This window comes from Salvelinus fontinalis, chromosome 6 (genome assembly GCF_029448725.1).
Source record: "Salvelinus fontinalis isolate EN_2023a chromosome 6, ASM2944872v1, whole genome shotgun sequence".
NCBI classification, from domain to species: domain Eukaryota; kingdom Metazoa; phylum Chordata; class Actinopteri; order Salmoniformes; family Salmonidae; genus Salvelinus; species Salvelinus fontinalis.
In genome coordinates this window covers 69,940,381-69,966,152 of record NC_074670.1, presented here as the reverse complement: position 1 = coordinate 69,966,152, position 25,772 = coordinate 69,940,381, and the positions used below count along the sequence as shown (strand labels likewise).

At 46.9% G+C, this 25,772-nt stretch overlaps 1 protein-coding gene across 7 annotated transcripts in view; it reads right to left on the bottom strand.

Annotated features, from left to right (window-relative positions):
* LOC129858394 (glutamate receptor 1-like) overlaps positions 1 to 25,772 on the bottom strand; it is a 186,670-nt gene that overhangs the window by 93,839 nt on the left and 67,059 nt on the right. For all 7 annotated transcript variants that reach the window (XM_055927576.1, XM_055927577.1, XM_055927579.1 and 4 more), the window contains exons 4-5: positions 18,164 to 18,348; positions 9,057 to 9,110 (exon numbers count right to left, since the gene is read on the bottom strand). In XM_055927576.1, coding sequence (XP_055783551.1) covers positions 9,057 to 9,110; positions 18,164 to 18,348 — 239 coding nt within the window. The remainder of the gene's footprint in view (positions 1 to 9,056; positions 9,111 to 18,163; positions 18,349 to 25,772) is intronic.

Sequence of the window (25,772 nt, the reverse complement as noted above, 5' to 3'; positions counted from 1 at the left end):
ACACACACACACACACACACACACACACACACACACACACACACACACACACACACACACACACACACACACACACACACACACACGATAGCTGTGCTAAGGTAGAACACAGACAAGTAATTTTAATAGAGCCATTATGGAGATTGCAGACGGTTTGGTACCAAACTTTATTGCTTTCACAGCTTTCTAATTTACACTTCAATCTAACAAATTGACCAGATGAGAGAGAGATTGAGATAGTCCCAGCAGTGAGCCAGCATATTAATGTAGTTATTACCATGCTTGTATCCCAAATGGCACCCTATTCCCTATATAGTGAACTATAAAGGGGAAAAGTAGAGCACTATAAAGGGAATAGAGTCCCATTTGGGACACAGTGTGCTTTCTGTTGATATCCACTTTCTGCTGTTTTTAGTGTCTATGGGGAGGTTGTATGAGTGGTGCCCTGGTACGATCACAGCGGACAAAGACCGCTAATGCACATTACCCTGCACACATTTACTCACTGACCCTCTACTGTCTGTCTGTCTGTCTCTCAGTGGCTGGCGGCTGAGCGTGTGTGTGTCGGTGTGTGTGTGCCGGTGTGTGTGCCGGTGTGTGTGCCTGTGTGTGTGTGTGTGTATGTGCGTGCGTGCGTGCGTGCGTGCGTGTGTGGGCTCTGCAGCACTCTGTATCGTCCCATTTCAACACAGTCACAGTCAGTCAATCAAGGCAAGGGTTTCCATTCCTTTCAGAAGGCTCTATCAGCAGCAGGTTATTAGTGGCTGTATGAATGGTCTGACTCAGTAGACTACAGAGACGTCGATACAGAGAGTTTGTAGAGGATTATTTCGATGGGCATAGTTGTTTGTATCTCTCTCTAGAGTTAGTCGCTGAAGAGGGAAGAAATGTGAGCAGTGGAATATGTATTTACAAAATGTCATGTTTTTTTCAAGACAGATCTGTTGTATCCCTTCAGAGAACTTGAAACGGATTTGGTGCTTGTAATGAATTTTTCCAGTTGTATGTAGGGTGTCCAATCAAACACACATATTTTGACCAATAGGTAAAATAATATATTAATTGTGTGGAAACCCCTTTTAATAAAAAACAATGTCTCTATCATAATCCGTTCAAAGGTGTAACGGTGGTACTCCTCCTCTTCAACCGAAGAGGAGGAGTAGTGATGGAACCAAGGCGCAGCGTTGTGAAATGACATATTTAATAAAGACACGACAAAACAACGAAGACAGAAAACGAACTATACTTGAATTAACTAACAAAATAACAAAACGAATGTGTAGACAGACCTGAATATTACGAACTTACATAAAACACGAAGAACGCACGAACAGGGAAAATGGACTACACAAAAAGAACGATGTACAAAACAAACCGAACAGTCCCGTATGGTGCGACAAACACTGACACAGGAGACAACCACCCACAACGAGCACTGTGAAACAACCTACCTAAATATGACTCTCAATTAGAGGAACGCCAAACACCTGCCTCTAATTGAGAGCCATACCAGGCAACCCTTAAACCAACATAGAAACAGACAACATAGAATGCCCACCCAAACTCACGTCCTGACCAACTAACACATACAACAAACTAACAGAAATAGGTCAGGAACGTGACATAACCCCCCCCTTAAGGTGCGAACTCCGGGCGCACCAGCACAAAGTCTAGGGGAGGGTCTGGGTGGGCATCTGACCACGGTGGTGGCTCAGGCTCCGGGACGCTGTCCCCACACCACCATAGTCACTCCCCGCTTCTGTATCCCGCTCCCAATGACCACCCTCCAACTAAACCCACCTAAAAGAAGGGGCAGCATCGGAATAAGGGGCAGCACCGGGCTGAGGGACGGCAGCTCCGGGCTGAGGGACGGCAGCTCCGGGCTGAGGGACGGCAGCTCCGGGCTGAGGGACGGCCCTGGCAGGTCCTGGCTGGACGGCTCTGGCAGGTCCTGGCTGGACGGCTCTGGCAGGTCCTGGCTGGACGGCTCTGGCAGGTCCTGGCTGGACGGGTCTGGCAGATCCTGGCTGGACGGCTCTGGCAGGTCCTGGCTGGACGGCTCTGGCAGGTCCTGGCTGGACGGCTCTGGCAGGTCCTGGCTGGACGGCTCTGGCAGGTCCTGGCTGGACGGATCTGGCAGATCCTGGCTGGACGGCTCTGGACGCTCATGGCTGGCTGACGGCTCTGGACGCTCATGGCTGGCTGACGGCTCTGGACGCTCATGGCTGGCTGACGGCTCTGGACGCTCATGGCTGGCTGACGGCTCTGGACGCTCATGGCTGGCTGACGGCTCTGGACGCTCATGGCTGGCTGACGGCTCTGGACGCTCATGGCTGGCTAACGGCTCTGGACGCTCATGGCTCGCTGGCGGCTCTGGCAGATCCTGTCTGGTTGGCGGCTCTGGCAGATCCTGTCTGGTTGGCGGCTCTGGCAGATCCTGTCTGGTTGGCGGCTCTGGCAGATCCTGTCTGGTTGGCGGCTCTGGGAGATCCTGTCTGGTTGGCGGCTCTGGCAGATCCTGTCTGGTTGGCGGCTCTGGCAGATCCTGTCTGGTTGGCGGCTCTGGCAGATCCTGACTGACGAATGGCTCTAGCGGCTCCTGACTGACTAACGGCTCTGACGGCTCGGGACAGACGGGCGGCTCTAATGGCTCGGGACAGACGGATGGCTCAGACGGCGCTGGTGAGACGGATGGCTCAGACGGCGCTGGGGAGACGGATGGCTCAGACGGCGCTGAGGAGACGGATGGCTCAGACGGCGCTGAGGAGACGGATGGCTCAGATGGTTCTGCGGAGACGGATGGCTCAGATGGCGCTGCGGAGATGGATGGCTCAGACTGATCCTGTCTAGCGGAAGGCTTTGGCTGCTCCTGTCTAGTGGAAGGCTCTAGCGGCTCCTGTCTGGCGGAAGGCTCTAGCGGCTCCAGTCTGGCGGAAGGCTCTGTAGGCTCATGGCAGACGGGCGGCTTTGCAGGCTCATGGCAGACGGGCGGCTTTGAAGGCTCAATACAGACGAGCAGTTCATGCGGCGCTTGGCAGACGGACAGTTCCGGCGCCGTTGGGCAGACGGCAGACTCTGGCCGGCTGAGACGCACTGTAGGCCTGGTGCGTGGTGCCGGAACTGGAGGCACCGGACTGGAGACACGCACTTCAAGCCTAGTGCGGGGAGCAGGGACATTGCACACTGGACTCTCAAAGCGTACTATTTGCCTGGTGCGTGGTACCGGCACTGGTGGCACCGGGCTGAGTGCACGCACATCAGGACTAGTACGGGGAGAAGGAACAGTGTGTACAGGGCTCTGGAGACGCACAGGTGGCTTAGTGCGTGGTGCCGAAACTGGAGGCACTGGGCTGGAGCCACGCACCATAGGGAGAGTGCGTGGAGGAGAAACAGGGCTCTGGAAACGCACTGGAAGCCTGGTGCGTGGTGTAGGCACTGGAGGTACTGGGCTGGGGCGGGGAGGTAGCGCCGGAAATACCGGACCGTGCAAGCGTACTGGCTCCCTTGAGCATTGAGCCTGCCCAACCTTACCTGGTTGAATGCTCCCCGTCGCCCGACCAGTGCGGGGAGGTGGAATAACCCGCACCGGGCTATGTAGGCGAACCGGGGACACCATGCGTAAGGCTGGTGCCATGTAAGCCGGCCCGAGGAGACGTACTGGTGGCCAGATATGTAGGGCCGGCTTCATGACATTTGGCTCAATGCCCAATCTGGCCCTACCAGTGCGGGGAGGTGGAATAACCCGCACTGGGCTATGCACACGTACAGGAGACACCGTGCGCTCTACTGCGTAACACGGCGTCTGCCTGTACTCCCGCTCTCCACGGTTAGCCTGGGAAGTGGGCGCAGGTCTCCTACCCGCCCTTGGCCCACTACCTCTTAGCCCCCCCCCGACCCCCCCCCCCAAGAAATTTTTGGGTAGTACTCACGGGCTTTTCGGGCTTCCGTGCTAGACGCGTCCCCTCATAACGCCGGTTTTGGGCTTGATTCTCCGGTCTCCAGCCTTGCTTCCTCCTCATATCGCCGCCTCTCTGCTTTCGCTGCCTCCAGCTCAGCTTTGGGGCGGCGATATTCTCCTGGCTGCGCCCAGGGTCCTTTGCCTTCTAGGTCTTCCTCCCATGTCCATTTCTCCAAATAATTAAGCCTCTCCTGTTGCGTGTTCCACTGCTCGAACTTATGCTGCTTGGTTCTGGATTGGTGGGTGGTTCTGTAACGGTGGTCCTCCTCCTCTTCGGTTGAAGTGATGGAAGTGATGGAACCAAGGCGCAGCGTTGTGAAATGACATATTTAATAAAGACACGACAAAACAACGAAGACAGAAAACGAACTATACTTGAATTAACTAACAAAATAACAAAACGAATGTGTAGACAGACCTGAATATTACGAACTTACATAAAACACGAAGAACGCACGAACAGGGAAAATGGACTACACAAAAAGAACGATGTACAAAACAAACCGAACAGTCCCGTATGGTGCGACAAACACTGACACAGGAGACAACCACCCACAACGAACACTGTGAAACAACCTACCTAAATATGACTCTCAATTAGAGGAACGCCAAACACCTGCCTCTAATTGAGAGCCATACCAGGCAACCCTTAAACCAACATAGAAACAGACAACATAGAATGCCCACCCAAACTCACGTCCTGACCAACTAACACATACAACAAACTAACAGAAATAGGTCAGGAACGTGACAAAAGGTTATTGGAGGTTTTAGCCTTGTAGGGTGGCCAAGATTAGGGGGGCTTAATCACTGGAGGACAGAGAAAGAAAAGTGTTTAAAAAAATCAGGAAAATAGAATTGTCAGCTGGGCTGAATGCTGAGTGAGAATTAAGGCTAACTTGACAGTCTCACCGTTGAACTTGTCACCTTTCTTCTCCAATACGGAGGACATAAAACACTAGAGGCAAGATAGATATTGATTTTGTGACATGACATGAAGCATTTTCATATATTAGTATATGCAGTTCATATTAACGGGAAGTTCCAGATATTTTTCAAAGACTTCTAAGAAAAACCAGTGTGTCTCTGGGAACCATTGAGTTTACCGTTAGCTTTTTCTCTTCAAATACTTTTACATTTCATTCGGCTCGTCTCATGTTAATTTCGCTTTTTGTCAAATCCTCAAAACTCGCTTCGAGAAGCAGCACCGAACTGTCAACAGAGCTCACTGCTTATTATTGGATGTATTATGTTACGAAATAAGACTCTTTAGATATAATGAAAGAACCCACGGACCGATTCAGAACATGAAGAATCATATTTGTCTTGATAAAATGTATTTTTATAACAAAAGGAAGTCACATTTGACCATATTGTATGTCTTATTGCAGTTTCAATATCATGTTGACTCTAGAGAGATACCCAGCCACGTCACGCGTGATACAAGTCAGTGTACGACGTCCATCCATGCCTGAGGACGTCAGGAGATGACGTGGAAACTGGCCACTAGGGGCAACAGTGCTGTTAGCTTCACGTAGGTTTCAGTTTTGGTGTTGTGGACGTGGATGGTGGATGGTGGACGTGGATGGTGGATGGTGGATGGTGGATGGTGGATGGTGGACGTGGATGGTGGACGTGGATGGTGGATGGTGGATGGTGGATGGTGGATGGTGGATGGTGGATGGTGGACGTGGATGGTGGATGGTGGATGGTGGATGGTGGATGGTGGATGGTGGATGGTGGACGTGGATGGTGGATGGTGGATGGTGGATGGTGGACGTGGATGGTGGATGGTGGATGGTGGATGGTGGATGGTGGATGGTGGATGGTGGACGTGGATGGTGGATGGTGGATGGTGGATGGTGGATGGTGGACGTGGATGGTGGATGGTGGATGGTGGATGGTGGACGGTGGATGGTGGATGGTGGATGGTGGATGGTGGATGGTGGACGTGGATGGTGGATGGTGGATGGTGGACGTGGATGGTGGATGGTGGACGTGGATGGTGGATGGTGGACGTGGATGGTGGATGGTGGACGTGGATGGTGGATGGTGGATGGTGGATGGTGGATGGTGGACGTGGATGGTGGATGGTGGATGGTGGATGGTGGACGTGGATGGTGGATGGTGGATGGTGGATGGTGGATGGTGGACGTGGATGGTGGATGGTGGATGGTGGATGGTGGATGGTGGATGGTGGATGGTGGATGGTGGATGGTGGATGGTGGATGGTGGATGGTGGACGTGGATGGTGGATGGTGGATGGTGGATGGTGGATGGTGGACGTGGATGGTGGATGGTGGACGTGGATGGTGGATGGTGGATGGTGGATGGTGGATGGTGGATGGTGGATGGTGGATGGTGGATGGTGGATGGTGGATGGTGGATGGTGGATGGTGGATGGTGGATGGTGGACGTGGATGGTGGATGGGCATAAGAGTTCTGGTTCAAATTCAGCCATAAACATTTTTTTTTTTTTTTTTTTAAGCCTATGCCAAACCTTAACCCTTACCTTAACCATTAGGAGTTAATGCCTAACCTTAAATATTTGTAGTTAATGCCTAAACTAAACTTTTTGAAATATGACATTTGCAACAACTTCAAAATTTGACATTGGAGAGAAATTGATGAATGTCGTGAGACTAAGAGCTAGATGCAATACCTTGGGATGTATCAGACAAATGACACAGAACAACATCTGTAGAACCCACATAGGATAGACATATGGAGATGGGGAGAGAGATAAATGGAGAGAGAGAGAAATGGAGATAGATGGAGAGAGAGAGATACATTGAGATAGAGAGAGATATGGAGAGAGAGATAGATGATAGAGAGAGAGAGCAAGAGAAAGAGGAAAATAGAGAGAGAGAGAGAAAGAGAAAAATGGAGCGAGAGGTGGAGAGAGAGAGAGAGAGAGAGAGTAGAGAAATAGAGATATATACAGTAGAGAGATAGAGAGAAAGATATATACCTGACCACTGTGACAAACCCAACATTAAGGAAAGCTCTGACTATGTACAGACACTGTAGGCAGTCCTGGCTCTCAAGAGAAGACAGCCTATGTGCACACTGCCCACAAATTGAGGTGGAAACTAAGCTGCACTTCCTAACCTCCTTTTGTGAGTGTAATGTTAACTGTCATTTTGAATTGTTTATTTCCCTTTTGTTTATTATCTATTTCACTTGCTTTGGCAATGTTAACATAATGTATGTTTCCCATGCAAATAAAACTTTGAATTTAATTTAATGGATATATATATATATATATATACATATATATATATATATATATAGAGAGAGAGAGAGAGAGAGAGAGAGAGAGAGAGAGAGAGAGAGAGCAAGAGATAGATACAGTAGAGAGATAGTAGAGAGAGAGATATGCAGTAGGGAGATAGTAGAGAGAGAGAAATAGAGAGAGAGTGAGAGAGAGAGACAGAGAGATACAGTATTGAAATAGTAGAGATATATGTATAGAGAGGGAGAGAGAGAGCGAGAGATACAGTATTGAAATAGTAGAGATATATGTATAGAGAGGGAGAGAGAGAGCGAGAGATACAGTATTGAAATAGTAGAGATATGTGTATAGAGAGGGAGAGAGAGAGCGAGAGATACAGTATTGAAATAGTAGAGATATGTGTATAGAGAGGGAGAGAGAGAGATACAGTAGAGAGAGTGAGAGAGTTACAGTATTGAGATAGTAGAGATATGTGTATAGAGAGGGAGAGAGAGAGCGAGAGATACAGTAGAGAGAGAGAGAGAGAGAGAGAGAGAGAGAGAGAGAAAGAGATAGATACAGTAGAGAGATAGGAGAGAGAGAGAAAGAGATAGATACAGTAGAGAGATAGGAGAGAGAGAGAAAGAGATAGATACAGTAGAGAGATAGGAGAGAGAGAGAAAGAGATAGATACAGTAGAGAGATAGGAGAGAGAGAGAAAGAGATAGATACAGTAGAGAGATAGGAGAGAGAGAGAAAGAGATAGATACAGTAGAGAGATAGGAGAGAGAGAGAAAGAGATAGATACAGTAGAGAGATAGGAGAGAGAGAGAAAGAGATAGATACAGTAGAGAGATAGGAGAGAGAGAGAAAGAGATAGATACAGTAGAGAGATAGGAGAGAGAGAGAAAGAGATAGATACAGTAGAGAGATAGTAGAGAGAGAGAAAGAGATAGATACAGTAGAGAGATAGTAGAGAGAGAGAAAGAGATAGATACAGTAGAGAGATAGTAGAGAGAGAGAAAGAGATAGATACAGTAGAGAGATAGTAGAGAGAGAGAAAGAGATAGATACAGTAGAGAGATAGTAGAGAGAGAGAAAGAGATAGATACAGTAGAGAGATAGTAGAGAGAGAGAAAGAGATAGAAAGAGATAGATACAGTAGAGAGATAGTAGAGAGAGATAGAAAGAGATAGATACAGTAGAGAGATAGTAGAGAGAGAGAGAAAGAGATAGATACAGTAGAGAGATAGTAGAGAGAGAGAGAGAGAGATATGCAGTAGGGAGATAGTAGAGAGAGAGAGATATGCAGTAGGGAGATAGTAGAGAGAGAGAGATATGCAGTAGGGAGATAGTAGAGAGAGAGATATGCAGTAGGGAGATAGTAGAGAGAGAGAGATATGCAGTAGGGAGATAGTAGAGAGAGAGAGATATGCAGTAGGGAGATAGTAGAGAGAGAGAGATATGCAGTAGGGAGATAGTAGAGAGAGAGAGATATGCAGTAGGGAGATAGTAGAGAGAGAGAGATATGCAGTAGGGAGATAGTAGAGAGAGAGAGAAATAGAGAGAGAGTGAGAGAGAGAGAAATAGAGAGAGAGTGAGAGAGAGAGACAGTATTGAAATAGTAGAGATATATGTATAGAGAGGGAGAGAGAGAGATACAGTAGAGAGAGTGAGAGAGTTACAGTATTGAGATAGTAGAGATATGTGTATAGAGAGGGAGTGCGAGAGAGAGAGAGAGAGAGAGAGAGAGAGAGAGAGAGAGAGAGAGAGAGAGAGAGAGAGAGAGAGAGAGAGAGAGAGAGGGAGAGAGACAGAGAGACAGAGAGACAGAGAGACAGAGAGACAGAGAGACAGAGAGACAGAGAGACAGAGAGATCTTACCAGGTTGGCCAGGATGTAGTGGTAACTCTTAGCATTCTTCCCTTGTTCAACGATCTGGAACACACAGAGAAAAACCTGACTTTAGGATGGACATGACTGGGGAGGGGCTTGTGTCACCTTGGCCAGGGCAGAAGAGACACCAACTAGGGTAAGACATTGTAACAGCAGTGACTCTAAAATATGAATATTCAGTATAATCATTTCTGGAGTCTCATCCCATAAACATCACAAAATCCATTCACACATGACGTCATCACACCCAATGTAACATGCATCGGTCAGAAAATCCATTCACACATGACGTCATCACACCCAATGTAACATGCATCGGTCAGAAAATCCATTCACACATGACTTCATCACACCCAATGTAACATGCATCGGTCACAAAATCCATTCACACATGACGTCATCACACCCAATGTAACATGCATCGGTCAGAAAATCCATTCACACATGACTTCATCACACCCAATGTAACATGCATCGGTCAGAAAATCCATTCACACATGACGTCATCACACCCAATGTAACATGCATCGGTCACAAAATCCATTCACACATGACTTCATCACACCCAATGTAACATGCATCGGTCACAAAATCCATTCACACATGACTTCATCACACCCAATGTAACATGCATCGGTCAGAAAATCCATTCACACATGACTTCATCACACCCAATGTAACATGCATCGGTCAGAAAATCCATTCACACATGACTTCATCACACCCAATGTAACATGCATCGGTCACAAAATCCATTCACACATGACGTCATCACACCCAATGTAACATGCATCGGTCAGAAAATCCATTCACACATGACGTCATCACACCCAATGTAACATGCATCGGTCAGAAAATCCATTCACACATGACGTCATCACACCCAATGTAACATGCATCGGTCAGAAAATCCATTCACACATGACTTCATCACACCCAATGTAACATGCATCGGTCACAAAATCCATTCAAACGTTCTGAATCTAATTTCATTTATTTTTGTTGTTGCTCATATTACTTTCGTTGTAACTTCCAAAAACACTCATATTTTGTGACAACTGATGCGTCCTCTCCTTCAACGTCAACCTGCTGTAACTGTGTTGACAGTCAATGATCTACAAGTCACGTTGCATGCCGAACAACCCCAGGGAATATAAGCCGTCTAGTCAAAAGACGCACTGTGCCCAGCGTCGCATGCTGACCAATCATAGGTAGGCGTCCTGTCCCTGGTCTGATACGGCACCTTCAGCATTCATATGTTCAAATGGCTTGCGTGAAATTAGGCTTTATTAGTTGACTGACAACCTACGTAATTTGCTAGGTCATTGTTATCTACAGTTGAACTAAAAAGTTTATATACACCTTAGCCAAATAGATTTAAACTCAGTTTTTCACAATTCCTGACATTTAATCCCATTAAAAATTCTGTGTCTTAGGTCAGTTAGGATCACCACTTCATTTTAAGAATGTGAAATGTCAGAATAATAGTTGAGAGAATGATTTATTTCAGCTTTTATTCATTTCATCACATTCCCAGTGGGTCAGTAGTTTACATACACTCAGTTAGTATTTGGTAGCATTGCCTTTAAATTGTTTAACTTTGGTCAAACGTTTCGGGTAGCCTTCCACAAGCTTCCCACAATAAGTTGGGTGAATTTTGGCCCATTCCTCCTGACAGAGCTGGTGTAACTGAGTCAGGTTTGTAGGCCTCCTTGCTCGCACATGCTTTTCAGTTCTGCCCACACATTTTCTATAGGACTGACGTCAGGGCTTTGTGATGGCCACTCCAATACCTTGACTTTGTTGTCCTTAAGCCATTTGGCCACAACTCTGGAAGTATGCTTGGGGTCATTGTCCGTTTGGAAGACCCATTTGCGACCAAGCTTTAACTTCCTGACTGATGTCTTGAGATGTTGCTTCAATATATCCACATAACTTTCCATCCTCATGATGCCATCTATTTTGTGAAGTGCACCAGTCCCTCCTGCAGCAAAGCACCCCCACAACATGATGCTGTCACCCCCGTGCTTCACGGTTGGGATGGTGTTCTTCGGCTTGCAAGCTTCCCCCTTTTTCCTCCAAACATAACAATGGTCATTATGGCCAAACAGTTCTATTTTTGTTTCATCAGACCAGAGGACATTTCTCTAAAAAGTACAATCTTTGTCCCCATGTGCAGTTGCAAACTGTAATATGGCTTTTTTATTGAGGTTTTGGAGCAGTGGCTTCTTCCTTGCTGAGCGGCCTTTCAGGTTATGTCGATATAGGACTCGTTTTACTGTGGATATAGATACTTTTGTACCTGTTTCCTCCAGCATCTTCACACGATCCTTTGCTGTTGTTCTGGGATTGATTTGCACTTTTCGCACCAAAGTACGTTCATCTCTAGGTGACAGAATGCGTCTCCTTCCTGAGCGGTATGACGGCTGCGTGGTCCCATGGTGTTTATACTTGCGCACTATTGTTTGTACAGATGAACGTGGTACCTTCAGGCATTTGGAAATTACTCCAAAGGATGAACCAGACTTGTGGAGGTCTTTTCTTTTGAGGTCTTGGCTGATTTCTTTAGATTTTCCCATGATGCCAAGCAAAGAGGCACTGAGTTTGAAGGTAGGCCTTGAAATACATCCACAGGTACACCTCCAATTGACTCAAATGATATCAATTAGCCTATCAGAAGCTTCTAAAGCCATGACATAATTTTCTGGAATTTTCCAAGCTGTTTAAAGGCACAGTCAACTTAGTGTATGTAAACTTCTGACCCACTGGAATTGTGATACAGGGAATTATAAGTAAAATAATCTGTCTGTAAACAATTGTTGGAAAAATTACTTGTGTGATTCCCCTCTCTCTCCTCCAACGTTTGGCTCTAGCTGTATGAAGACAGTGTCCCCTCTCTCTCCTCCAACATTTGGCTCTAGCTGTGTGAAGACAGTGTCCCCTCTCTCTCCTACAACGTTTGGCTCTAGCTGTATGAAGACAGTGTCCCCTCTCTCTCCTCCAACGTTTGGCTCTAGCTGTATGAAGACAGTGTCCCCTCTCTCTCCTACAACGTTTGGCTCTAGCTGTGTGAAGACAGTGTCCCCTCTCTCTCCTACAACGTTTGGCTCTAGCTGTGTGAAGACAGTGTCCCCTCTCTCTCCTACAACGTTTGGCTCTAGCTGTGTGAAGACAGTGTCCCCTTTCTCTCCTACAACGTTTGGCTCTAGCTGTATGAAGACAGTGTCCCCTCTCTCTCCTCCAACGTTTGGCTCTAGCTGTGTGAAGACAGTGTCCCCTCTCTCTCCTCCAACGCTTGGCTCTTGTGTGAAGACAGTGTCCCCTCTCTCTCCTACAACGTTTGGCTCTTGTGTGAAGACAGTGTCCCCTCTCTCTCCTACAACGTTTGGCTCTAGCTGTATGAAGACAGTGTCCCCTCTCTCTCCTCCAACGTTTGGCTCTAGCTGTGTGAAGACAGTGTCCCCTCTCTCTCCTCCAACGTTTGGCTCTAGCTGTGTGAAGACAGTGTCCCCTCTCTCTCCTCCAACGTTTGGCTCTAGCTGTATGAAGACAGTGTCCCCTCTCTCTCCTCCAACGCTTGGCTCTTGTGTGAAGACAGTGTCCCCTCTCTCTCCTCCAACGCTTGGCTCTTGTGTGAAGACAGTGTCCCCTCTCTCTCCTCCAACGTTTGGCTCTTGTATGAAGACAGTGTCCCCTCTCTCTCCTCCAACGCTTGGCTCTTGTGTGAAGACAGTGTCCCCTCTCTCTCCTCCAACGTTTGGCTCTTGTATGAAGACAGTGTCCCCTCTCTCTCCTCCAACGCTTGGCTCTTGTGTGAAGACAGTGTCCCCTCTCTCTCCTCCAACGCTTGGCTCTTGTATGAAGACAGTGTCCCCTCTCTCTCCTCCAACGCTTGGCTCTTGTGTGAAGACAGTGTCCCCTCTCTCTCCTCCAACGTTTGGCTCTAGCTGTGTGAAGACAGTGTCTGGTGTGTGTGAGTGTTATTGATGACCTGGTGCCCACAGTTAAGGTAGTTGCATCACTTCTCACCAGTTTACAGCAGCGGAGCCACAGCGGTTCTCAGCTCAGACAGACTCCATCCATCACAGAGGTATGCTCCCTGCTCTCTGCCTCTATAGCAGCCTGTGTTTTACACACTCACACACAGACACACACACACACACACTGCCCCGTCGCCCGCTAAACCCGCAGGTATCTTCACCCCATACACAGACTCAAATTCTCACCAGATAATGTCAGAGGATATATGAATGAGGACATTATTTTTACTCTTGGAATGCTGATATGGAACATGAATAGCCACAACAGAATCTTTGATTCATAAAGGTTTTTGTCAAGCAAGTGAGTACACAGACAAGAGAGTGGACCTTCATTTTCTAACAGGACACGCTGCGTGAGGGCCATAGGGTCCAAAGTGCTGAATTATAGGGAAAAGCATTTGGGACTCACGTAAGGACTACAGAGATTAGAGTGTTTATTGTGAAATCAGTTGGGGCCTCATGGAAACTACGCTAGCACACTGTCCATGTGTCTTCCCCAGTGTGACTGTATCTTGGCCATCATCTTCCCCCAGTGTGACTGTATCTTGGCCATCATCTTCCCCAGTGTGACTGTATCTTGGCCATCATCTTCCCCCAGTGTGACTGTATCTTGGCCATCATCTTCCCCAGTGTGACTGTATCTTGGCCATCATCTTCCCCAGTGTGACTGTATCTTGGCCATCATCTTCCCCAGTGTGACTGTATCTTGGCCATCATCTTCCCCCAGTGTGACTGTATCTTGGCCATCATCTTCCCCCAGTGTGACTGTATCTTGGCCATCATCTTCTCCAGTTTGACTGTATCTTGGCCATCATCTTCCCCCAGTGTGACTGTATCTTGGCCATCATCTTCCCCAGTGTGACTGTATCTTGGCCATCATCTTCCCCCAGTGTGACTGTATCTTGGCCACCATCTTCCCCCAGTGTGACTGTATCTTGGCCACCATCTTCCCCAGTGTGACTGTATCTTGGCCATCATCTTCCCCAGTGTGACTGTATCTTGGCCATCATCTTCCCCCAGTGTGACTGTATCTTGGCCACCATCTTCCCCCAGTGTGACTGTATCTTGGCCACCATCTTCCCCAGTGTGACTGTATCTTGGCCATCATCTTCCCCCAGTGTGACTGTATCTTGGCCATCATCTTCCCCAGTGTGACTGTATCTTGGCCACCATCTTCCCCCAGTGTGACTGTATCTTGGCCATCATCTTCCCCCAGTGTGACTGTATCTTGGCCATCATCTTCCCCCAGTGTGACTGTATCTTGGCCATCATCTTCCCCAGTGTGACTGTATCTTGGCCATCATCTTCTCCAGTGTGACTGTATCTTGGCCATCATCTTCCCCAGTGTGACTGTATCTTGGCCACCATCTTCCCCAGTGTGACTGTATCTTGGCCATCATCTTCCCCAGTGTGACTGTACCTTGGCCATCATCTTCCCCCAGTGTGACTGTATCTTGGCCATCATCTTCCCCCAGTGTGACTGTATCTTGGCCATCATCTTCCCCAGTGTGACTGTATCTTGGCCATCATCTTCCCCAGTGTGACTGTATCTTGGCCATCATCTTCCCCAGTGTGACTGTATCTTGGCCATCATCTTCCCCCAGTGTGACTGTATCTTGGCCATCATCTTCCCCAGTGTGACTCTATCTTGGCCATCATCTTCCCCCAGTGTCTTGGGTATTAGTGTTTCTCCTCTCCTGTGTTTTCCTTGCTGGAGGCTGTGCTGTAGGACATGCCTTGTGCTAGGGTCACCCTTAATAACTAATGCAACTGTCTGCCATGCCCTCCAGCCTGCTCCCAACACACACACACACACACACACACACACACACACACACACACACACACACACACACACACACACACACACACACACACACACACACACACACACACACACACACACACACACACACACACACACACACACACACACACACACACACACAGTGGGGATATGAACGTGTGGGAGACTCTCAGAGGAAGCAAATATGTTGGGAATGTGTGAGGTCATGTAAAGTCCATGATGAGTTACACTCGATCTGTCAGTTACAGAACCCCCACTCTATCTGTCAGTTACAGAACCCTCACGCTATCTGTCAGTTACAGAACCCTCACGCTATCTGTCAGTTACAGAACCCTCACGCTATCTGTCAGTTACAGAACCCTCACGCTATCTGTCAGTTACAGAACCCCCACTCTATCTGTCAGTTACAGAACCCCCACTCTATCTGTCAGTTACAGAACCCCTACTCTATCTGTCAGTTACAGAACCCCCACTCTATCTGTCAGTTACAGAACCCCCACTCTATCTGTCAGTTACAGAACCCCCACTCTATCTGTCAGTTACAGAACCCCCACTCTATCTGTCAGTTACAGAACCCCCACTCTATCTGTCAGTTACAGAACCCCTACTCTATCTGTCAGTTACAGAACCCCCACTCTATCTGTCAGTTACAGAACCCCCACTCTATCTGTCAGTTACAGAACTCTCACTCGATCTGTCAGTTACAGAACCCCCACTGTATCTGTCAGTTACAGAACCCCCACTCTATCTGTCAGTTACAGAACCCCCACTCTATCTGTCAGTTACAGAACCCCTACTCTATCTGTCAGTTACAGAACCCCCACTCTATCTGTCAGTTACAGAACCCCCACTCTATCCGTCAGTTACAGAACTCTCACTCGATCTGTCAGTTACAGAACCCCCACTGCATCTGTCAGTTACAGAACCCCCACTCTATCTGTCAGTTACAGAACCCCCACTCTATCTGTCAGTTACAGAACCCCTACTCTATCTGTCAGTTACAGAAACCCCACTCTATCTGTCAGTTACAGAACCCCCACTCTATCTGTCAGTTACAGAACTCTCACTCGATCTGTCAGTTACAGAACCCCTACTCTATCTGTCAGTTACAGAACCCCTACTCTATCTGTCAGTTACAGAACCCCCACTCTATCTGTCAGTTACAGAACCCTCACTCGATCTGTCAGTTACAGAACCCCCACTCTATCTGTCAGTTACAGAACCCCACTTGATCTGTCAGTTACAGAACCCCCACTCTATCTGTCAGTTACAGAACCCTCACGCTATCTGTCAGTTACAGAACCCCCACTCTATCTGTCAGTTACAGAACCCCCACTCTATCTGTCAGTTACAGAACCCCCACTCTATCTGTCAGTTACAGAACCCCTACTCTATCTGTCAGTTACAGAAACCCCACTCTATCTGTCAGTTACAGAACCCCCACTCTATCTGTCAGTTACAGAACTCTCACTCGATCTGTCAGTTACAGAACCCCTACTCTATCTGTCAGTTACAGAACCCCTACTCTATCTGTCAGTTACAGAACCCCCACTCTATCTGTCAGTTACAGAACTCTCACTCGATCTGTCAGTTACAGAACCCCTACTCTATCTGTCAGTTACAGAACCCCCACTCTATCTGTCAGTTACAGAACCCCACTTGATCTGTCAGTTACAGAACCCCCACTCGATCTGTCAGTTACAGAACCCCCACTCTATCTGTCAGTTACAGAACCCCCACTTTATCTGTCAGTTACAGAACCCCCACTCTATCTGTCAGTTACAGAACCCCACTCTATCTGTCAGTTACAGAACCCCACTCTATCTGTCAGTTACAGAACTCTCACTCGATCTGTCAGTTACAGAAACTCCACTCTATCTGTCTATAGCCTCAGAGAGGGGACACTGTCTTCATACAGCTAGAGCCAAACGTTGGACGAGAGAGAGGGGACACTGTCTTCATACAGCTAGAGCCAAACGTTGGACGAGAGAGAGGGGACACTGTCTTCACACAGCTAGAGCCAAACGTTGGAGGAGAGAGAGGGGACACTGTCTTCACACAGCTAGAGCCAAACGTTGGAGGAGAGAGAGGGGAGAGAGGTCTCAGGCTCTTTCTGCTGTTTGTGTGTTGGCGTGTGTGTGTGTGTGTGTGTGTGTGTGTGTGTGTGTGTGTGTGTGTGTGTGTGTGTGTGTGTGTGTGTGTGTGTGTGTGTGTGTGTGTGTGTGTGTGTGTGTGTCATTAATTGATATGCCAGGATACACCCTTCCTAGGCAGCAGTAGCGTGGTGAATAAGTGTTTCTCTACAGCTCCAAATGTCAACCTAACCGTCTCTATATGTCCTGTCTCTAATACACTGAGACTAATACACTACACTGGAAGACCGCTGCCTGGGAGGAACCTCTTATCCACAGTTTGGCCTTTATTGTCATTAATCTTGCCCTGGAGGCAGCTCTACAAACTGGTCACTATCTGGCACAGCCAGAAAGTCATAAACTCTGAAACCCTAACTAACCCTCTTTGGTTGTTTACTATACTACCTTACTCACTCTTTTTAGCATATGGCCTCAGATGTGAATCCTTAAAGAGATGGGTGGGGCTAAGGCTTAAGAGGGTGTGAACGATGTTGAATGGGTGTAGACAAAGAAGTGCTCTCCAGTAGGTGTACCAATATATTCATGGACCATTTTCTCAAAAGTGGAGTTACAAGTTTATCAACTTTCAAAGCAGAATTACTTTCCCATTGTTCCTCAACCGAGGTCACATATAGCCTATTTTGACTTTGCAGCTAGCCTATCTAGCGGAAATCGCTCAGTTCTGCCTCCACGGCAAGATTCATGACAATAAACGTCAACCTGTCTCTCTTACCTTCTCTTCTCTCTCTTTTTATTACTCTCTGTCTTTCTCTGTCCCATCTTTTGCTAGCTATGTGGTGTTTATTTCACTGAGGATTCATGTTAATTTTGTCACACGTGCAACAGAGCAATACTTTCTCAAATGTCTGGATTCAATTAATTCAAAGAAAGCAAAAGTACAAGAGACCCAAATCAGACCTACTTTTTTCATCTGACCTGCATTTTTATGTGCCACAGTTCTGACCAAAACAGGTCTGGCAAAGTTCTGGCTTATGTATGGTAGCTGCTTACCATTTTTGCCATTGCTGGCCCACTACTAGCAATGCAGATGACTCCTGCAATGTCACAGTTTCGTTACCGTTTTGAGGGTTGAGGTGAGTCTCTCTATCTTGTTACCTTTTTTAGGATTGAGGTGAGTCTTTCGGTCTCACAGTCGATGATGATCTGTCCCTCCTTCCTCTTGTCCAGGTCTTGGAACACCTTGAGGAATGAGGCCTCCGTCATGGTCTCCACGTTGACAGACGTCACCAGCCAGCTCCTCTCAGCAGCTGTGTCCAGGACCTTCTGCAGGACCGACAGGCCTACAGGTCAGGGGCAAAGGTCATGGGTTAGAGGTGAACTATGGCTGTGTTCCAAAAGGCATCCTATTCCCTGGTGCCCTGGTGCAGTACATGGTGAATAGGGTGCCATTTGGATGCATCGTATGACATAACTTACACTGTATGACTGACATATCTTAGAAACCAAGCATATTGTCCAAAAGCCTAAGAAGCATCTTGACCAATAAGCCCAAGAAGCATCTTGCCCAATAAGCCCAAGAAGCATCTTGCCCAATAAGCCCAAGAAGCATATTGACCAATAAGCCCAAGAAGCATCTTTCCCAATAAGCCCAAGAAGCATCTTGACCAATAAGCCCAAGAAGCATCTTGACCAATAAGCCCAAGAAGCATCTTGCCCAATAAGCCCAAGAAGCATATTGACCAATAAGCCCAAGAAGCATCTTTCCCAATAAGCCCAAGAAGCATCTTGACCAATAAGCCCAAGAAGCATCTTGACCAATAAGCCCAAGAAGCATCTTGCCCAATAAGCCCAAGAAGCATCTTGCCCAATAAGCCCAAGAAGCATCTTGCCCACTAAGTCCAAGAAGCATCTTGACCAATAAGCCCAAGAAGCATCTTGACCACTAAGCCCAAGAAACACCTTGACCACTAAGACCAAGAAGCATCTTGACCAATAAGCCCAAGAAGCATCTTGCCCAATAAGCCCAAGAAGCATCTTGCCCAATAAGCCCAAGAAGCATCTTGCCCACTAAGCCCAAGAAGCATCTTGACCAATAAGCCCAAGAAGCATCTTGACCACTAAGCCCAAGAAACATCTTGACCACTAAGACCAAGAAGCATCTTGACCAATAAGCCCAAGAAGCATCTTGCCCAATAAGCCCAAGAAGCATCTTGCCCAATAAGCCCAAGAAGCATCTTGCCCACTAAGCCCAAGAAGCATCTTGACCAATAAGCCCAAGAAGCATCTTGACCAATAAGCCCAAGAAGCATCTTGACCAATAAGCCCAAGAAGCATCTTGACCACTAAGCCCAAGAAGCATCTTGCCCAATAAGCCCAAGAAGCATCTTGCCCAATAAGCCCAAGAAGCATCTTGCCCACTAAGCCCAAGAAGCATCTTGACCACTAAGCCCAAGAAGCATCTTGCCCAATAAGCCCAAGAAGCATCTTGACCACTAAGCCCAAGAAGCATCTTGATCACTAAGCCCAAGAAGCATCTTGCCCAATAAGCCCAAGAGGCATCTTGACCACTAAGCCCAAGAAGCATTTTGCCCATTAAGCCCAAGAAGCATCTTGACCACCAAGCCCAAGAGGAATCTTGTCCACTAAGCCCAAGAAGCACCTTTCCCACTAAGCCCAAGAAGCACCTTTCCCACTAAGCCCAAGAAGCATTTTGCCCATTAAGCCCAAGAAGCATATTGATCACTAAGTCCAAGAAGCATCTTGACCACTAAGCCCAAGAAGAATCTTGACCACTAAGCCCAAGAAGCATCTTGCCTAATAAGCCCAGAAGCACCTTGCCCAATAAGCCCAAGAAGCATTTTGCCCATTAAGCCCAAGAAGCATCTTGACCACTAAGCCCAAGAGGAATCTTGTCCACTAAGCCCAAGAAGAATCTTGACCACTAAGCCCAAGAAGAATCTTGACCACTAAGCCCAAGAGGAATCTTGTCCACTAAGCCCAAGAAGCATCTTGCCCAATAAGCCCAAGAAGCATCTTGCCCAATAAGCCCAAGAAGCATCTTGCCCACTAAGCCCAAGAAGCATCTTGATCACTAAGCCCAAGAAGCATCTTGCCCAATAAGCCCAAGAGGCATCTTGACCACTAAGCCCAAGAAGCATTTTGCCCATTAAGCCCAAGAAGCATCTTGACCACTAAGCCCAAGAGGAATCTTGTCCACTAAGCCCAAGAAGCACCTTTCCCACTAAGCCCAAGAAGCACCTTTCCCAATAAGCCCAAGAAGCATCTTGACCAATAAGCCCAAGAAGCATCTTGACCAATAAGCCCAAGAAGCATCTTGACCACTAAGCCCAAGAAGCATCTTTCCCAATAAGCCCAAGAAGCATCTTGCCCAATAAGCCCAAGAAGCATCTTGCCCACTAAGCCCAAGAAGCATCTTGACCACTAAGCCCAAGAAGCATCTTGCCCAATAAGCCCAAGAAGCATCTTGACCACTAAGCCCAAGAAGCATCTTGAACACTAAGTCCAAGAAGCATCTTGCCCAATAAGCCCAAGAAGCATTTTGCCCATTAAGCCCAAGAAGAATCTTGACCACTAAGCCCAAGAGGAATCTTGTCCACTAAGCCCAAGAAGCATCTTGCCCAATAAGCCCAAGAAGCATCTTGCCCAATAAGCCCAAGAAGCATCTTGCCCACTAAGCCCAAGAAGCATCTTGACCACTAAGCCCAAGAAGCATCTTGCCCAATAAGCCCAAGAAGCATCTTGACCACTAAGCCCAAGAAGCATCTTGACCACTAAGTCCAAGAAGCATCTTGCCCAATAAGCCCAAGAAGCATTTTGCCCATTAAGCCCAAGAAGCATCTTGACCACTAAGCCCAAGAGGAATCTTGTCCACTAAGCCCAAGAAGCACCTTTCCCACTAAGCCCAAGAAGCACCTTTCCCAATAAGCCCAAGAAGCATCTTGACCAATAAGCCCAAGAAGCATCTTGACCAATAAGCCCAAGAAGCATCTTGACCACTAAGCCCAAGAAGCATCTTTCCCAATAAGCCCAAGAAGCATCTTGCCCAATAAGCCCAAGAAGCATCTTGCCCAATAAGCCCAAGAAGCATCTTGCCCACTAAGCCCAAGAAGCATCTTGACCACTAAGCACAAGAAGCATCTTGCCAAATAAGCCCAAGAAGCATCTTGACCACTAAGCCCAAGAAGCATCTTGACCACTAAGTCCAAGAAGCATCTTGCCCAATAAGCCCAAGAAGCATTTTGCCCATTAAGCCCAAGAAGCATCTTGACCACTAAGCCCAAGAGGAATCTTGTCCACTAAGCCCAAGAAGCACCTTTCCCACTAAGCCCAAGAAGCACCTTTCCCACTAAGCCCAAGAAGCATTTTGCCCATTAAGCCCAAGAAGCATATTGATCACTAAGTCCAAGAAGCATCTTGACCACTAAGCCCAAGAAGAGTCTTGACCACTAAGCCCAAGAAGCATCTTGCCTAATAAGCACAGAAGCACCTTGCCCAATAAGCCCAAGAAGCATTTTTCCCATTAAGCCCAAGAAGCATCTTGACCACTAAGCCCAAGAGGAATCTTGTCCACTAAGCCCAAGAAGAATCTTGACCACTAAGCCCAAGAGGAATCTTGTCCACTAAGCCCAAGAAGCATCTTGCCCAATAAGCCCAAGAAGCATCTTGCCCAATAAGCCCAAGAAGCATCTTGCCCACTAAGCCCAAGAAGCATCTTGACCACTAAGCCCAAGAAGCATCTTGCCCAATAAGCCCAAGAAGCATCTTGACCACTAAGCCCAAGAAGCATCTTGACCACTAAGTCCAAGAAGCATCTTGACCACTAAGTCCAAGAAGCATCTTGCCCAATAAGCCCAAGAAGCATTTTGCCCATTAAGCCCAAGAAGCATCTTGACCACTAAGCCCAAGAGGAATCTTGTCCACTAAGCCCAAGAAGAATCTTGACCACTAAGCCCAAGAAGAATCTTGTCCACTAAGCCCAAGAAGAATCTTGACCACTAAGTCCAAGAAGCATCTTGCCCAATAAGCCCAAGAAGCATTTTGCCCATTAAGCCCAAGAAGCATCTTGACCACTAAGCCCAAGAGGAATCTTGTCCACTAAGCCCAAGAAGCACCTTTCCCACTAAGCCCAAGAAGCACCTTTCCCACTAAGCCCAAGAAGCATTTTGCCCATTAAGCCCAAGAAGCATATTGATCACTAAGTCCAAGAAGCATCTTGACCACTAAGCCCAAGAAGAATCTTGACCACTAAGCCCAAGAAGCATCTTGCCTAATAAGCACAGAAGCACCTTGCCCAATAAGCCCAAGAAGCATTTTTCCCATTAAGCCCAAGAAGCATCTTGACCACTAAGCCCAAGAGGAATCTTGTCCACTAAGCCCAAGAAGAATCTTGACCACTAAGCCCAAGAGGAATCTTGTCCACTAAGCCCAAGAAGCATCTTGCCCAATAAGCCCAAGAAGCATCTTGCCCAATAAGCCCAAGAAGCATCTTGCCCACTAAGCCCAAGAAGCATCTTGACCACTAAGCCCAAGAAGCATCTTGCCCAATAAGCCCAAGAAGCATCTTGACCACTAAGCCCAAGAAGCATCTTGACCACTAAGTCCAAGAAGCATCTTGCCCAATAAGCCCAAGAAGCATTTTGCCCATTAAGCCCAAGAAGCATCTTGACCACTAAGCCCAAGAGGAATCTTGTCCACTAAGCCCAAGAAGCACCTTTCCCACTAAGCCCAAGAAGCACCTTTCCCACTAAGCCCAAGAAGCATTTTGCCCATTAAGCCCAAGAAGCATATTGATCACTAAGTCCAAGAAGCATCTTGACCACTAAGCCCAAGAAGAATCTTGACCACTAAGCCCAAGAAGCATCTTGCCTAATAAGCCCAGAAGCACCTTGCCCAATAAGCCCAAGAAGCATTTTGCCCATTAAGCCCAAGAAGCATCTTGACCACTAAGCCCAAGAGGAATCTTGTCCACTAAGCCCAAGAAGAATCTTGACCACTAAGCCCAAGAAGAATCTTGTCCACTAAGCCCAAGAAGAATCTTGACCACTAAGTCCAAGAAGCATCTTGCCCAATAAGACCTATCCATCAATAACAAAGCTCTCATGCTAACATAGACCGATCCATCATAAGACTTTCTCTGACAGCACAGCAATGTAATATATGATTACCGGCTCCCGAGGGACAGTTCATTATGACGACTGGGATGCCATGTACAGATATGTTGTTACAGCACTTGGTGTTACTCTGGATAATCCCTCCACACAAACACACACAGACACATGCACATGCACACGCACAAACAAACACACACACACACACATGCGCACCACACACACACCAGGGCGGCCACAGGCATAAGCGACATAAGTGGCCGCTTAGGGCCCCTGGCCGCAAGGGGGCCCCCAACCATTTTTTTTTATATATATATATTTTTGGGGAACTCAATTGGGGTCTCAACTTACTATTTAGAGTTAAAATCATAGAACACAGAAGGTACAATTTCGAAATTTGGTTGTGCATCAGCAGTTTTTCTCTTGTTATGTCAGTTACTGAGACTCACTCAATTAGCCCATTTCAGCTAACATTTTTAGATTGGAAGTTTGTCTAGCCAGCTGTCTAAACTTGTAGTAATCATGACCGAATCCTGCCCGGCAACGCAGGGCACATGCCCAGAAGCCCTAACCTCCATGGGTCACCCATTGTTTATGTTAGTCATTGTCACTCAGATATCTTATTAACATGGCATAAGTCATGCAAAATGTGTAGAATTGCAGAATATTATCTTTAAAACGGCAAAAGAAAATCAACCCTTGACAAAATTAGTAGAATTGCAGGGAAATAGCTGTAAAACTGTTATTTTTTCTCTTCCCCATGGCAAAATGTGTAGAATTGCATGACATGTGTTATAAAACTGCTAGATTTTCTATATGCTCCATTGTGTAGAATTGCAGGACCACTAAAATGTTTTGCCGCGAGGTGGGGGGACCCCTAACCAAATCTCACTAAGGGCCCCCAAAAGGCTAGGGCTGGCCCTGCACACACACGCAGACTCAGACAGTCCCTCAGAGGCACCAATTACATCCAGGCCACTCCATTAAGCTGTCCCCATAGGCTGCTAATGCACTAAAGTATCATGGGGGAATAGGCCAGGGAACCAATGGGCTCGCGGCTCAGAACAGGGACAGGAAATAAGAGGCCATTAGGGAACACATCGATCATGGCTGCAGATTTACAGTGTGGGACACTCAGTATCATATTAGACCAATCAGAATCCTCCTGGGAGGGGACAGACAGTTATTCCAGAAGGTAAACAAAGCTTTCACAAGCTGCAGAGCGGCGGCCATTACTAAACCAAATACTGAATTATAACAATTACATTATAAGCTAAGCTAATACATGAAGCTGTATTCCACACAGCCAGTCACAACTGCACTAGAGAGAATAATCAAAAATGTTATATGACCCTCTTTACATATTTCACATGCCATTATGGCAGCAGGGTTGTTGGTGTGTGTCTAACTAGTCAGAATTATGGTGAAAGGTGATGGATGCCTGGCTCCGTTGGACGGTTTAGAGGACAGGTTGAGAAGTGGTTTTAAAGTTGGTGACACCTGAAAAATACAACGTGTCAAATCACATAAATCATTTGAGAAATCAGACATAGCTTTAGTTCAGTGGGCAAATACAGTCCAGTGGTGTTCAGAATACTTGGTTTCAAACCCAGCAGTCAGTCACATTAAACCATTGACTGCTATGGACAGCAGCGAACTCCATAGACGGAGCTTCTGCTTTCAGGACCACGGTCAACTCCTCTGTTTCAGAGTGGTTTGTTTCAGGACAATGGTGAACACCTCTGTTTCAGAGTGGTTAGTTTCAAACCATGGTCTCTGAAACAGAGGAGTTGACCATGGTCCTGAAACTAGACCATAAAACAGAGGAGTTGACCATGGTCAACCACAGGACCATGGTCAACTCCTCTATTTCAAGGTCTAGTTTCAGGACCATGGTCAACTCCTTTATTTCAAGGTCTAGTTTCAGGACCATGGTCAACTCCTTTATTTCAAGGTCTAGTTTCAGGACCATGGTCAACTCCTTTATTTCAAGGTCTAGTTTCAGGACCATGGTCAACTCCTTTATTTCAAGGTCTAGTTTCAGGACCATGGTCAACTCCTTTATTTCAAGGTCTAGTTTCAGGACCATGGTCAACTCCTTTATTTCAAGGTCTAGTTTCAGAACCATGGTCAACTCCTTTATTTCAAGGTCTAGTTTCAGGACCATGGTCAACTCCTTTATTTCAAGGTCTAGTTTCAGGACCATGGTCAACTCCTTTATTTCAAGGTCTAGTTTCAGAACCATGGTCAACTCCTTTATTTCAAGGTCTAGTTTCAGGACCATGGTCAACTCCTTTATTTCAAGGTCTAGTTTCAGAACCATGGTCAACTCCTTTATTTCAAGGTCTAGTTTCAGGACCATGGTCAACTCCCCAGACAGAAAACACTCTTTTCCTTTCTATCTTTTTTCTTCTCAACCTTCTGTTGTCGTGGTGTGATTCCAGGACCATGGTCAGCTCCCTAGAGCTCAATCTCACAGTCTGCACAGTCTGCATCCCTTTTCCACAAGAACACACACAATTATTCTAGTCAAAATAAAACCTGTTTGCCCCTTACTCCCTGAAATAGAACAAGGAGGTTGAATCGGAAACACAAATCTGAGTCTGCACACCATGAAAAGAACCCTCATAAGAACT